Source organism: Thermobia domestica, chromosome 9 (genome assembly GCF_964235325.1).
Source record: "Thermobia domestica chromosome 9, izTheDome1.hap1.1, whole genome shotgun sequence".
Taxonomy (NCBI): Eukaryota; Metazoa; Arthropoda; class Insecta; order Zygentoma; family Lepismatidae; genus Thermobia; species Thermobia domestica.
Window position 1 is genome coordinate 74004880 of NC_137462.1, and position 15004 is coordinate 74019883.

The following is a 15004-nucleotide window of genomic DNA, read 5'->3' on the forward strand; positions in this document are numbered from 1 at the left end:
TACAAGCATTCCGAATTTCAAGTTTTTATTCCAATTCGAAGTACCTAAAACATGAGATTATAGGTTCAAAAAAAGGAACATTTAAATAGCATGGGGGAATTTTTTCATGTCTCCTTTAGATCCCCTAAAAATTAAAAAGTATGCACTTTTGACAATTTACCTGTGGGTTTGTCCCTGAAAGCTATAATCACGCCAAATTTCAACTTTCCACGTCAACCGGAAGTACTCCTTTATTTTACGTCAGTTCATGTAGTTCTATACATAGTTAGGATTTATGATTTTTCATTTGTTGATCTTTTATTATTTTTTTATTTTTTTAATTTTTTTTAAATTTTTTTTTTTTTTGCCCTTATGTTATTTTTACGCTTAAAACTATCTTCTCTCAGGATGAAAAATAAGACATTTCGATAATTAGGTCATTGTGAGTACAAAGATAAATAGATATCTTCTTACGTTCTTATCACACGTTTATTTATATACAAAAGATTTTCAGAACTTACCCACAATTCGTTCCATGTATGCACACTTATTGACTTCTTACGTTTTATGTTATATACGTGACTTTTTAGAACCCAAGTCCCAGCTTCCACAGCAACAAATATAACCCATATAATGTTTGTTTGACGAACTACAACAGCCACCAAACCTAAGTGAAAATAAAAGCATGGAAAAACTTAAAAACGGTGACTTTATTAAAAGAAACGTTGGAACATTATAAAACTTATAGTACAACGATCTAGTTGATACAGTATTATATTTTTACTACGAATTATTAACTTCAAAAAGATCTAATGAAAATTATAACTCCCACGTTGAAGCGTTATACTATATATGATTTTTTTTTTTTCCAGTATGCAACACTTAAGCTTAAATGTGAACTACAGTAGACTCTCGAGTATCCGGCTTAATGTGGCGGAAAGGCAGGCCGAATAGGCTGGAGTTCTATGAATAGTCTCCTCCACAGTCACTACAACTTTTTTCGTTTATCACCCATCGAGTGTCTTCACTATAATACACTTAAAAAAACATTAAGCATACCCCAAGAATAATTTACGACTACAGTACTGTACGTACTGTACAGTTATAATCAGCAACAGCGGCAAACTTATTGTATTGAGGTCCGTTACATACTAACGAAACAATGAACAGGAGCAGAACGCTGCTCTTTTCCAGTCACAACTTGTATTTTGCACACAACACGTAGGAGGATCGTAGTAGACGCCCGTTTCCAATGCTACGGCAATGTTGCAAATGCAACGCTTTGCTTTCCTCATTTAATTATGATGAAATAAAACAAGACCGGATAGTACGGAGGTCGGATAGGCGCGAGCTGGCTACTCCTGTGTCTACTGTACATAAGCAAAATTAACGAATGATATAGAAAGGATAAATTGCAACTTAAAACTCGAAAGAATGAGGTATTTTTATCTACATTTTTGTCTTACCTGTAAGAGACGCCATAAATTCCATTTGATGAAGATGCAGCAAGTACGTTAACAGAACTACAGTTGTGGAGAGAACGTCCGTATAGTAAAGGAAAGTAAAGAAATACAAAACAGGGAAAGTCGCCAGGCTTATACTAGAGATCACATTTTTCATTAAGCCATGGTCCTGAAGAAAGAAAGGAAAAATCAGTCACATAACTACTCCAACAATATTGCATTTATACAAGCAAAATTCTTATACGAGAATATGGAATACAATCAATTATCTTATATATACAATCTCGACTTTCCACATTGTTAATTTTGAAGAGAAAAGGTGCAATGATAATGTTTATGTATATTTAGTTATAGGGCAACTAGGACAATAGTCTCGTACCTTATGATGATGAATCTTGTGGCCAGACTTGTTTAAACTTGTTTTATTTATGCTGTTAAAGAGGTAATAAGTGAGGAAGCAATAGTTAATTAAAGTGTATTTTTAATTTCTGCGAAATGAATGATAAGTATTAAGGAAATACAAGATTTAAAAGAAGTAAAAGTAGTTTAATTTATTGAAAAAATTATCGTGGTAAGTTTTGGTGGAGGATAGTAAAGTGATTTTAAATGTACTGGAATCGCAATATTTAATTATATATATGCGTTACAAAGGGAGGAAGACAAAAATGTCCTAACCAGAAGAAGTAAACTAGCAGACAAGTTTCTTGACAAGGGCAACATTTAAGGATAGTGTAGTTGTAAAGTTCACGCTTCTAATCAAGAAGTTCCAGATTTGAGTTTATCACCTGGCCACTCCGACTGAGAATCCTCTTCGATCTACCAAAGAATGTCAGGACGTGCTGTACCTTTTAAATAGGGCTTAGTCGACTTCGTTTCGAGCATTTCTACCAAACTTTTATAGTTCGTACTTCCTGTCCAAACGTGAAACTTATGCATATAAGACTACTTTTTTCATTATTATTATTACTAATATTATTATTATTATTATAGCGAAATTTCAATATTATACATTCAAAACGGGTCATAACTGAGAAGTACTCTCACCCAATGCTTGCAATACTACACCATGGACATGATTGTATTGAACATCACCTAAAAGTTATTAGTCTTCACCGCTGGTCTAGTGACTAGCGCGTGCGCATTTAATGCATGTGGTTCCGGGTTCGATTCCTGTGCGTGAGCGTGAGTGATTAATTTCATTATCATTCAGTTTCCCTAATTATCCGTCGTCTTTATCCTAAAAGGTATAATCGTAGGAGGTAAACTAAAAAATTTAATTTCACCAGGAATTTTAAAACAACATACAAGATTCTTTGTAACTTGCCATTAAACAAAAATTAAATTAAATTAAAAACAGAAAACTTAAGTAAGAACACACAAATCAGGCGCAATTAAGAAGAGACTTTTTTAAGTGAGTTCGAAATTGTGAGCATATTTTATGTCTTCTGGACAGGGTTGGGTCCAACTTTCAATAGGTATTTAAAAAAAAAAAAAAAAAAAAAAAAAAAAAAAAAAAAAAAGCTTAAACCAAAGAATAAATTTAAAAGTAAAAATGCCACAAATCGTGTGAACTTCATGGTGACGTTTCCACATATCTCAAACCAACTAGAAGAACATAAACCTTTTCTGCATATTTATACGTATGAACGGTTCAGAACCAGAGCGAGCTTAAATGATTCGTATCTTTCTTCAGTTCTTTCATTGATACACAAATTAAATTACGTCGTTGTATTTCTGATTCAGTAAACTACACTTAAACTCAATTAGATCTTCTGTACTCTGTAGTCTTTTGAAATTATCAATTCATTTTAATAGTGTGTATAACTGTACAGTGATTTCACTTGTGTAGTTGTGTATCTTTTTGTCCTTCTCAAATGACTCTTTACACAAGATCAATATTGAGGGGCACGGTAGCTCAGTAGTAGAAAGCTTACCTCTGGTGCGTGGAGTCTTAGTTCGATCCCTGGCCAAGTACGTTTGTGAAAAAAAAAAAAGAAACGAAATCTTTAAGTTTAACGTCCCACGGTTATGCCGGTTAGGCTAAAGGAGACGGTGATAATGAAATGAAATGAAATGAAATCTTTGAGTTTTACGTCCCACGGTTATGCCGGTTAGGCTAAAGGAGACGGTGATGATGAGTGATGAATGAAATGGTGGAATGAAGAAAGTGGGAGGAAACGGGAGAACCCCGAGAAAACCCACGCACATGGTGTTTGTCCACCACAAAGTCCACTTGGCGGGGGCTGGGATCGAACCCGGGACCCCAAGCACCAGAGGTGAACGCTCTACCACTGAGCCACCGCGGCCCCTGACGGTGATAATGAGAAATGAGTGAAATGGTGGAATGAAGAAAGTGGGAGGAAACGGGAGAACCTCGAGAAAACCAGCGCACACGGTGTTTGTCCACCACAAAGTCCACACGGCGCGAGCTGGGATCGAACCAGGGACCCCAAGCACCGGAGGTGAACTCTCTACCACTGAGCCACCGCGCCCCCAAGTACGTTTGTGGTGGACAACATCGTTTCCATGGGTTTCCGCGGGGTACTCCCGTTTCCTCCCACTTTCTCATTCCACCAATTCTTCCATCACTATTCACTTGCTTCAATCATCGTCTCCCTTAGCCTAATCGTGGGACGTTTAACTAAAAGATTTCATTTCATTTCAAGATCAATGGGTTTTTTTTTCCTTTCTTTTTTTTTTAACCAGGTATTCTTTTTACACAGTTAGCACACTCGTCGTCTTTGTAATCAAAATGTCCCGAATTTGGGTCCAGGTAGAGGATAACTTCTCTAGGGTGCAAACTAGTGCTGTCGAATTTTTGTGACATTTGCGGTTTTTGAGAAAACCCAGTTTTCAGAATATTTCAATAACGAAACAGCAAATGCGGTTTTCAAAACCGAAACCGCAAAAGTGGATTTCCAAACGGAAACCGCAAAAGCTCTTTTTGAAAGCGAAAGCCGCCCGAAACCGTGTTTGCGGTTTTATAAGCGAAACCGCGTTTGTCCTTTTAAAAGCAGAAACAATGTTTGCTGTTTTGTGAAAACATGTATCAATCGAGACAATTGTATAGATTTATATGTGTTTTAACTTTTTTTTTTATTTGCTCTAAGACATATTTGCATTATGGTAATATGTGCAGTACTGTGCGAAAGGAATAGTTCGATGGTTGTACAAGTCACAGCTATATTAGGGTTGCCATATTTCAAAATCAAAAAAATGGGGGGGGGGGGGTTCTAAACCGTAAGTACTGATGTGAACTTGTGTGTTACAAATACTGAACTGGGATCCTTCGCACTTTTTTTAAAGTTATTTCTTTGATTATACTTTCAAAAGCCTTTTCGGCTGCAGGGAAGCAAACTGGACCCCACCTGATTCCCATATATTTGTAAATTAGACCACGAGGAACATGAATCTGAAGGAATTTTGACATTTCGAATGTCGGAACTCGAGATATTCGAACATAAAGTGACCACGGAAGCAAAAAGAAACCCATTTGATTTTTATCTATTTCTTAAACTAGACCAAAATGAGCGAAAAGCTGAAAGAATTTTGACATTCCGACTTCCCGAACTCGAGATACTAGAACCTATACACTAGTTTTATATACTATGTATAAAAGTAACGAAGAAAGTTCTGTCGCTTTTTGACCTATCACCTTAGAGCATCGATATGTCACCTAAGACGTACCTGGATGATCAAAAATAGTACCAGTATCAACGACCTTCTGCCAACGTTCGGGATGGACATGGATTCCTTCGCGGTAGAACTTGGTTTGCCGTGAAGCGAAGAAGGTATCAAGTGCATTTTGCACTTCTACTACGGAGTTGAACTGGAGACCTCTAAGGTCAGTGTCGAAGGACTGGAACAGGTGATAATCGGACGGTACAATGTCCGGGGAGTATGGCGGATGCAATAGTGCTTCCCCTCCAAAGCTTATAATAGTGTCCCGGGTTATTCTAGCCATATAGGGCTTAGCGTTGTCCCGTCACAGGACCCCTTAGCGATTCAGAAGTGCTGGCTCCAGGATTTTGAGTTTTTCTTGGACACGGCTCAACTGCTGACAGTACACAGTTGCATTGATGTTCTACTCTGACAGCCGGTAGCAGTTCCCGATGCACGATGTCGCGAGCAGTCCACCAAACACACAGGAGGACTTTTCTGCAGCATTACTGGTTTCAGCTGTTTTAGAACCGGTTCATGGGAATTTAACCAATGATGATCACGGTGTGGAGCTTCGTACAGAACCCACTTCTCATCACATGTCAACATCGTGTCCAGAAATGGCTCTTTCCTTAGACGAGACAGCAAAGAAACACAGGTGTCTGCTCGCGTAGTCTTCTGGCCCGGAGTCCGATTATGTGAGACCCATAGACCCAACTTGTAGTGCTTCCCAAGTTGATGGAGGTGCTGCCGAATGGTTTCTCCACTCACATTGAATGTTGGCCCCAGTTCCTCACATGTCTGTCCACTGTTCGCCTCAATTGCTACCTCAAGATCTTCATTTTGCACATGTGTTGGTCTTCCGGCACGTGGTGCGTCTTTGAGTGTTTCGTCACTGTCCTTAAACTTGTTAAACCACCCTACACTGTCCGCGTAGTTACGACACCCTCACCAAAGGCCTGGAATATATTCCACCCCGCTGCAGCGACGTTTGATTCCAGTTTGAATTCGTACGTTGCACACACCCTTATGACGCTCTTTGGAGGTTCCATGTTCACTCTGTCCTTACGCAAGTTCACCGTGTAACTGAACTGCCACAACCAGGTAGTATGCTGGATATGCCCACACCACAACTGACGTTCTCCTTATTTCCATTCGCATTCAACTCACGGTGTGAGGGTCAATTGAACACAGACCTTCACAAAAAGCGACAGAACTTCCTTGGTTACCTTTATAAACCGAAGGACCTGGTTTAAAAGATATGAGTTTATTATTATTATTATTATTATTATTATTATTATTATTATTATTATTATTTACATTTAGTAAATAATACATCCCATCGTATCGATTCTTGTTCATCACAAAGCATCAAAAGTCACACGACGCAGGTTCAAATGGCGGATCCTGAGATATCAATGACCAAGAGTGGCTTTCCTTCTCTTTTTTTAAATACAAATAAATAAATAAATAACCCATTATTTTTTTTTTAAAAGACAAAAGACATCTTACCCTTATATGAAACAGTTTTTAACCTTGTAACGGTTTTCCAAAATGAATATTTTTAGCAACTTTATCTTTCATAAGTTGGTATAGGGGAAACTACTTCTCTTGATTTTCATTTAAAATATATCTTACTCGAGGTATTGGACTTTATAGAAGAAAAGTTCCCGTCACTGTATCATATGTTTAGCAGCGTAGCCAAAGAAGTCACATTAAGTAAGAGATTAGAAAAGTCTTAAAACAGTTTATTATTATTATTATTATTATTATTTAACACAAGGATGTAAGATAAGAAGTCTCTTATCTTATTAATTATGCATCCTATATCATCTATCAGTATATATCCGGTAAAGGTAGTTGGATACTTGCACACAAGAACTTGAAAGCACACAATTACGATCTCTCAAGAAACAGTTTTTATAAGAAACGTGATTCAGCATAAGAATTACGGCAATATGATATTAACATAACTACTTTTGCTTTAATTTGGTATACTCACATCTTTGGGAGGGTGTAATCTTTGCTGAATAGCACATAAAAGCAGAAAATTAAGAACTGTGCCCACCACATTTACACAGCGGAGATGGTACACACAGCAACAGTCGATACCAATAAGCTTTGATATAGGTGTTAGAAGTCCTAAGGATAGTAAGTACAGTCCAGGAAGGGTCGTTATCTTCTCGTCCCACTGAAATTATACAAAATAATAATGAAACAGTGTAAAAGAATAAATAAGTGTATAAAGTAATCAAAAAAGAAAGTAATAAAATATACATAAATTACTTTATTTACCCGATTCCTTGAAGATGAGCAAACTTACGATATATCTTGGCTAACGTTTGATCATATACATATAAACATAGGAAGTAGACATAAAATACTTTTATAAAATGTTTTCGTCTTTGATTAACAACTGCAATTCATTGACGTACAAATTGGTTATTTCTACTGAAGTGCTATACCGTAGAATGTATGTAACTCAACATCTTTACAAATAACCAATTTAACTTCAAGAAAACATCCTGATGAGGGAAATTCGTGCAATATGCCAGAAATATTGATGAGAATTTAAGAGTAAATTGATTGCCACTACAAAAACACATAAAGGTGTATACCAGTTTTCAGAACAAGAAAGCCTCGACTCATGGAAATCCACAGGACACCCCCCACACCTCTGTCCCTTGCCAACAGGCCATAAATCTAAGAAAACAATAGGGGACTCTCGGTTAGAAAGAAGAAAAGAAGTTGCCAAATGTCCCCTTTTCTCCAGATTTACATTATTTAACCCATTGTGTCTTTATTTCTCACTTGTTTTCCTCTTTCTTTCTTTTTCGTTTTTTCTGCTACTTAATGACATCTAACCTAATGACTTAATAACTTTTGGCAACATCCACTAACCACCGTCCTAACAAGGGTTGGGTAGCTCTTAGTGATATGGGACAAGGCTCTTATGTTTTGAAACGGACAATATATTTTACTCTTCTCTTGGTTCAAAGAATCACCCTCGGTTTAGGATAGGTATCGTTAACACGGGCAGTAAAATAGATTATACCTTTTATCGACGCAACACGAAAAAGTTCCGAATAATATCAGCAGAAAACGCCACCAGTAAGTTTTCACCATCATGTAGACTCGATGTTACAAAGTATGTAGATTTTCTTCTACCTGCAGTGGATTTGTAAACTCGAGAAATCGTCGGTGGCACTTTGGCGTGGGAGACCCGGGTTCGATTCCCGGCGGGAGCTCATGTGGTTCGGATTCCACGTTAATCAGTAGACCCAGTCTTATATAGCCTCGCTGCCGAAAGGACGTTAAACTCAACTCAACTCAACTCGCACGTTTAAGAAGTGTTCGACCTTGAATCCGCTTAACGGCACAGAAGACAATGTTCTATATGAAGACAGTGACAAAGAAATTAGTGACGATGAGACCGAATCATCTGATGGTGATGACTGACTAAACAATTAACATTCTTTATATGTTAATATGCGAGGGTTGGAACTTTAATAGTGATAACACTGCTTTAGACACGCTATGCAACGGAATCAAATAATGTTCCTTGTACCATATGTTAGTTACATACATATAACCTACCATACCTCAGTGCAAATGGACTCTCACTTCCGACGTCACGCGCACGGACAGTAGACAAGAAGAGTCTCGAGTAGCAGGCAGTCTAAGGCCAAGTTAGTGTTGTCACGATTATTTCGAAACAAGAACAACGGAGTTGAACAAAAATCGAAAGTACCAGAGGCTGTACAGCACGAAAGTGTCATCAAGGTCTTCAAGAAGCTTGCGGGAAATCTGTATTGTTTTACAGAACAATGGCAAGGTGAGTACGAGTCTTCAAGGAGAGACGTGAAAATGTGGAACGCATGCAACGGCGTGGTCATCTCCGTGTCAGCAAAGAAGATGTGAATGCTGTTACCGATTTACTGGACACTGATCGACGCCATATTATTCCTGAGCTGGCCCAAGAGACAAGATTAGCGCATACGACCGTTCTGAATGAACACTTGCATTCTGAAGGAAGACTTGGACATAAGAAAAGTTGAGGGGGATTGAATGCTTTTTTTTTTTTATTTATTTCCTTCTTCAGATCTCCGAAACTATTAGGCTTAAACCTTTGCATGTTTTCCTTTAGCCTTAGACTCTAGACACGACCGTGTTTTGCGAAATGAGACGAGTTAGGGGGGCTTCTTTTTAATTTTTTTCTCCCTTCGTCACATTCGCCTAAGTTATGAGGCATACAACCTTGAAATTATGTGTAACTATTCTTCCAGCACCCTCCACTGCAGACAACACTAGGTTTTGCGAAATGTAATCCCTAAGGGGAAGAGGAGTTCGGATGATATTCGCCGTTCGTCAGATGTACGAAACTATCAAGAGTAGAACCTTGAAAGTTTATATAAACATCCTCTTCATATTTCAGGCTCAACATTCCACGAAACTCGAAATGCGACTTCTAAGGGTGTGGAGGTTTTCAAAATTTCTGTCGCTCACTAGGTCTCAGTAACTAAATACAGCAGAACCATAAAACTGTGCGTATCTGTTATTTATTTGTACCTATTCAATATTGAAGATAAAGAGGACTGAGACGAAGGAAGAGGAATGGATCAAAAATAACATCCACAGTAACATGCAGAGGCATATGGTAGTGTAAGATAACTCAGCTAAATGTTGGTATGTTGAAGGAGTTGTACTTTCAGTACGGTTTAACCATGAGACAAAGCGTACTAAAAGCGATCAGTCTATCCAGGATACTACGGGAGATCACACAAGGCTAAACCGAAGAAAAACACGATGTTTTCCACAGTAGTTAGTTGCAACACTTATTTTCGAAATAAATTAATTTCAAAACTTATCAGGTGCGGTTATCAGCCAACGTAGAAGAACCAAAGTTGGTATCGATGAACATCCTTTCATTTCTACAACTGTATACGTTTCGGCAAATAATAAATATTTTAAATGCTCAGAAAAAAATTAAAGACTGAGTTTGTTACGAGAAGTGATTTTTGTCTCTTGTTAAGGGATAGCATTCACGCAATCATTTCAAAGTTAAATTTCGTTAGTTTTCTTCGAACCACTATGTTTATCAATGAAGTGAATTGAAATATAGGCGAACAAAACAGTGAGTATTTCGAAGCAAGATTTCATTCAGTATAAATCGGCACCTTTGCGGCCACTACAAGATACTGGTCAGTGCAAAGAAAGAAAAACAAAGTCATAAAGTTGCTGGAAAATTTAAGGGCCAGATTCCACAGACGTGTGCCAGACCTAATCTACCCACCCTGATATAATATAACGTACTATCTATGTTAATGTTTTCATTTTGTTTACGAAGTCCTATATTCTACAGAAATAAAAGTTATTCCTGCGATGTTTTAGTTATGACGACTAAGGCTAGAATTTTTCGTGTAAAAAAAAGTACTGAAATTGGCGAGCGGAAAACTAAAAAAGTGAAATAGAACAATCTTAATTACTAATTATACTACATCACAAATTTTAATATGTTTGTACTAAATTCTACATGTCTATATATTTTGTCACGTGAAAAATATGCCTTTAAGTCAACATCGAAGAATGTCAATAAATATGCATATTTGACCAGGTGTGGAGGAGTGAAATAGAAATGAATTGAATTTAACAACATCTATCATCTCTTTGCTGGAAAATACTGGACTATCTCGGTTTCCCAGGAGTATTCACACTGTGAGAAGGAGTCTTCAACGTTTACAGATCCCAAGGAAGCATATTTTGTTTTCACGACGAACTCCAGGTCCTTCATATTAGTTGGTTCTCCAAGTTCTAAGAGGATGGAGGAGAGGTCAAACTACTAAGTCTAAGTTTTGCTGATTCCAGCAGATTATCCTTTGCAGTTATACGTATATTTCTTTGTTCCTACTTGGAAATATATTGTGCCTCTGACTTAAAAATATGTCTTGTATGCATAGTTTCAGCAAAATTTAGTGAGAATTTCTTGATTGGATGGAGAAGGTCTTTTTCAGTAGACACAAATTTCGAGTTTGGAAGTCCAAACGTCATACACTATCTTGAAAACATTGTTTCAGCAAGCACCAAAAATCTGGGCCCTAATTATGACCAATGGCGAGGCTTGAGGGGAGACAGCGTCTACCCGTTAGAATTTCATGTGCATTTAGTTTAGGTCTTTTTCTAACCTAAAATATCCTATAATTTCTGTTTATTTTTTCAAGTTGAAACTGGATCCTTATTCGCCGTTACTCAGAGACATCTTTACCCGTTTTTCCTTTAGCCTAGCCGGCATAATCGTGGGACGCAAAACAAAGATTTCATAAAGATCTTTACCCGTTTAGCGGAACCGTGAACATTATCCCTGTGTTAGATTCATATTCCTTGCATCAACCTATAGAAGCGTAGGAGTAAGAGCTGTGCGCGATTAAAGGGCCAAATAAATACTCGCCTTTAGAACCTTTCAGAAGACGCTGGCCTCTCCGTCTTTTCAGGGTTGGCAGTCTAGTTTATTTTAAGATAGATTTGTAAGTGTCAAAATCACGCTACTTACTTGTTGTTTATTTTTAAAAACCTTTCAAGCTCCCTCTATAAAATGTTATGTGTTACAATATGCTGTTGAAGAACGATTTCTCTTTGCTCATTTGTCGGTTTATGTGTTCGTCTAATATCCCAAAAAAGAACCTAGCGTAAAGTTCAGATGTTGCATCGGCAACTCTAAGACTATTGTGTATTTCGCTTTCGCGAGAGTTACAAGTAGAAGTGAGGTGATTACGGCGTTCTCTCTCTCTCTCTCTCTCTGGATGTGTGTTTACTTAAACTGTGTTCTGGAGTCCCTAACGTATAATGCTTCCAAAATTTCTAAGAATTTAGCAACAAGTTTAGAAGCTAATGCGTGTCCCATTTTAGCAACAAGTTTATAGAAGATATGGAGTTACAGGTTAAGGTGGAATAGGAACCACCGTAATGCGTTGGAATTTTCAACGCTCTCCGAATAGGAATCGAACCCAGAACTATGTACATTAATGGCTCACGCATTAGCTACTATACAAGTAGGAAGAGCTGTTTCGAGAATGTTGGTTTACAGCTCATTTAAAGAAATTATTCTCACTTGCGTGCAAGTCACTGACTGGATTTTAATAGTTTATAATAAAATTATTTTCAGCGAACTTTCATGCTTACGAACGACATTCTTTCCCCATTAATTGCCTCCACACCAAAGCAAGTTATTACTGGAAAAGTACTGGAACCATTACTGGAAAATAACCTTAATGGTTTAGTTTTACGTCGCTATGCCCTGCAGAAGCTATCACTTGCGTAAGACTGCTCATAAAATACAATTTGAATTTTACAACTCTATTAATTTATCTACAAGGATATTACAGGATAAATTGAAGGACAACAGGACTCCTAATACACTGAATATGTACGTAGATGGAGGACAATGGTGGATTTAGATATTTTGCGGCCTAGGCAACTTATGGTCGAATGGCCCTTCGCCCATCACTGCACCACCTCCAGATACGATATCCACTAATAAAATTGTACCAAAGGTTGATTTTTTTCTTTTGCGGTCCTTCTGAGCTCAGCGGTCCTAGACAGTTTGTCTAAACGCAGATTTCAAGCTGATGGGGGGAATAATGGGAATACTTTTATCCATGCTGTATTATCTGGTGTCCTTCACATGGGCTACTTAATAAAACTGTGATCGAATCGATTAGGACTTCGTAAACTTCGTAATTTTATTGGATGACGCACTTGACCATACATGTGTCCTCTATGATCAAGGGGAGTGCTCTGAAGTGCGGATTGTCCTATGTAAAGGTCGTCGCTGATGACCCCTGATCATTCATACCTTGATGTTTTGAGTTTTCATTATTATTTGCTATATATCTATCAACTCTTTTTCTTTGAGTATAAAGTATAAAATTTCGTAATTAGTTGATTTTATACATGTAGTATGTTATTCCTCCGAAGTCTAGATTTTCCGAATGGCACCACATATCCTAGAAATGGGAGGGGAGGCATCATTTTCCCACACCCTCTGTAGGAATGATCATAGAGGACAACCACACACCCACATATGTAGAGAAAGGTAGGTAGGTGTGTGTGGGGAGGGAGTGTCTGGTGATGTGTCTAGCCAATTCTTCGTGGCATGCTTCGCCACCGATTATGACCCAATATTTCCCTTTTACGAAGACATCCCTATTCTATCTGCATATCTGCCACACTGTCTTTTTCCTTGTATTTGAAAAGAAAAAATGAAATGAAATGAAATCTTTGAGTTTTACGTCCCACGGTTATGCCGGTTAGGATAAAGGAGACAGTGATGATGAGTAATGAATGATATGGTGGAATGAAGGAAGTGGGAGAGCCCCGAGGAAACCCACGCACACGGTGTTTGTCCACCACAAAGTTCACTTGGCGGGGGCTGGGATCGAACCCGGGACCCCAAGCGCCAGAGTGAACGCTCTAACACTGAGCCACCGCGGCCCCTGTATTTGAAAAGAGCTTCTGATTGTAAAACTTTAAATAAATGAAATGAAATGTTTCAATTTTACGTCCCATGCTTATGTCGGCTAGGCTAAAGGAGACGGTGATAATGAAAAATGAATGAAATGGTTACGGTTCCCACTCCCTTTCTCAAAAGAAATTCCGGGATTTTTCCAGGACCGACACAGGAAGGTATGACAGGATTGCAACTGTAGGTTCAAAATTCACAACAGTAAACTGAAAAGTACAGTAGCTTATGCAGTGAATATTAATGCAAGTACAGTATTAATACACGACAATGAAATACTCAAAGAGGAGCGTAATGTGTTTTTTCCCCCTCCCAATTCCTCTTATAGCCACCTGATCCACCCACATCCAGCACATTTATCATCATTCTTTCTACATGACATTTTAATTGTGCACCGAACAAATTTACAAACAACAAAAATCTATTTTTCGTACATGGCATTTTCATTGCATGATAGTGTGACAGATATAATTACGGGAAAAAAGGAAATATAATACAAGTTTTTCAACTGTGTATGAATCTGTGTGATTTCCTCGTCTATAGACATAATCTCTTTCTCCCTTAGCGAAGCTGCTCTACGGATAGCATTTGACTGTCAATAAAGTAAAGCACGACTTCTGCTCTGCTTCATGTACAAGCTAAGCTGGTTTGCTTCACTTGTTTCCATCAATTTTCTTTTCTTTCTCTGCAGCTGCTGTACATTTTCACTTATCTCTTTCCTCTTGTTTAATGACCTTGTCACAAATAGCATTTATATGAAATTTTACTGAAAAGTAAGTACTGTTGCGAAAATACACTGATTACGTAGGATTGATACTGGTACAAAGCACAGTTTCTGGAGGATAGTGCTAGTGAGGACAGCTTCCAAGAATGAGTTGACATATTAGTGAACGAAAGAAGAAAGAAGTTCTCCCAGCCAACCACCCTGTTAGTAGAAAGAAAGCCTACCAACCACCTACACATACAGGAGCATTACTACCATTCAACACAAAAACAGGAATAGCAAACAAAAATACCAATCAATTAAAATCTTCATTATAATTATGAAAAATCTGACATTCAACATTTCTGTAAATTTCAAGGACAGAAACGCATTTTCAAGGACATTTCCAGAACGAGTGGGGAACCGTGAACGGTGGAATGAAGAAAGTGGGAGGAAACGGGAGGTCACCCACGCACACGGTCTTTGTCTACTACAAAGTTCACTTGGTGCGAGCTGGGATCGAACCAAGGACCCCATGTATCAGAGGTAAACGCCCTACCATTGATCCTCCCCTCCAATTTTAAAACTTGAGCTCCAAAATTTCTTCTTACTATTTACGCACTAAATGAAATTTTTATTTATCGCCTTCATATGAAAACTGTTAACTGTCGCTGCAAAAATAGC

General features: G+C 38.0%; 1 protein-coding gene across 1 annotated transcript in view; it reads right to left on the bottom strand.

The window, feature by feature from the left end:
• The window catches only part of Alg10 (alpha-1,2-glucosyltransferase Alg10), a 47008-nt gene that overhangs the window by 27941 nt on the left and 4063 nt on the right, over window positions 1-15004 (bottom strand). Inside the window, exons 2-4 of the mRNA XM_081771361.1 lie at window positions 7105-7293; window positions 1446-1611; window positions 501-646 (exon numbers count right to left, since the gene is read on the bottom strand). Coding sequence (XP_081627487.1) covers window positions 501-646; window positions 1446-1611; window positions 7105-7293 — 501 coding nt within the window. The remainder of the gene's footprint in view (window positions 1-500; window positions 647-1445; window positions 1612-7104; window positions 7294-15004) is intronic.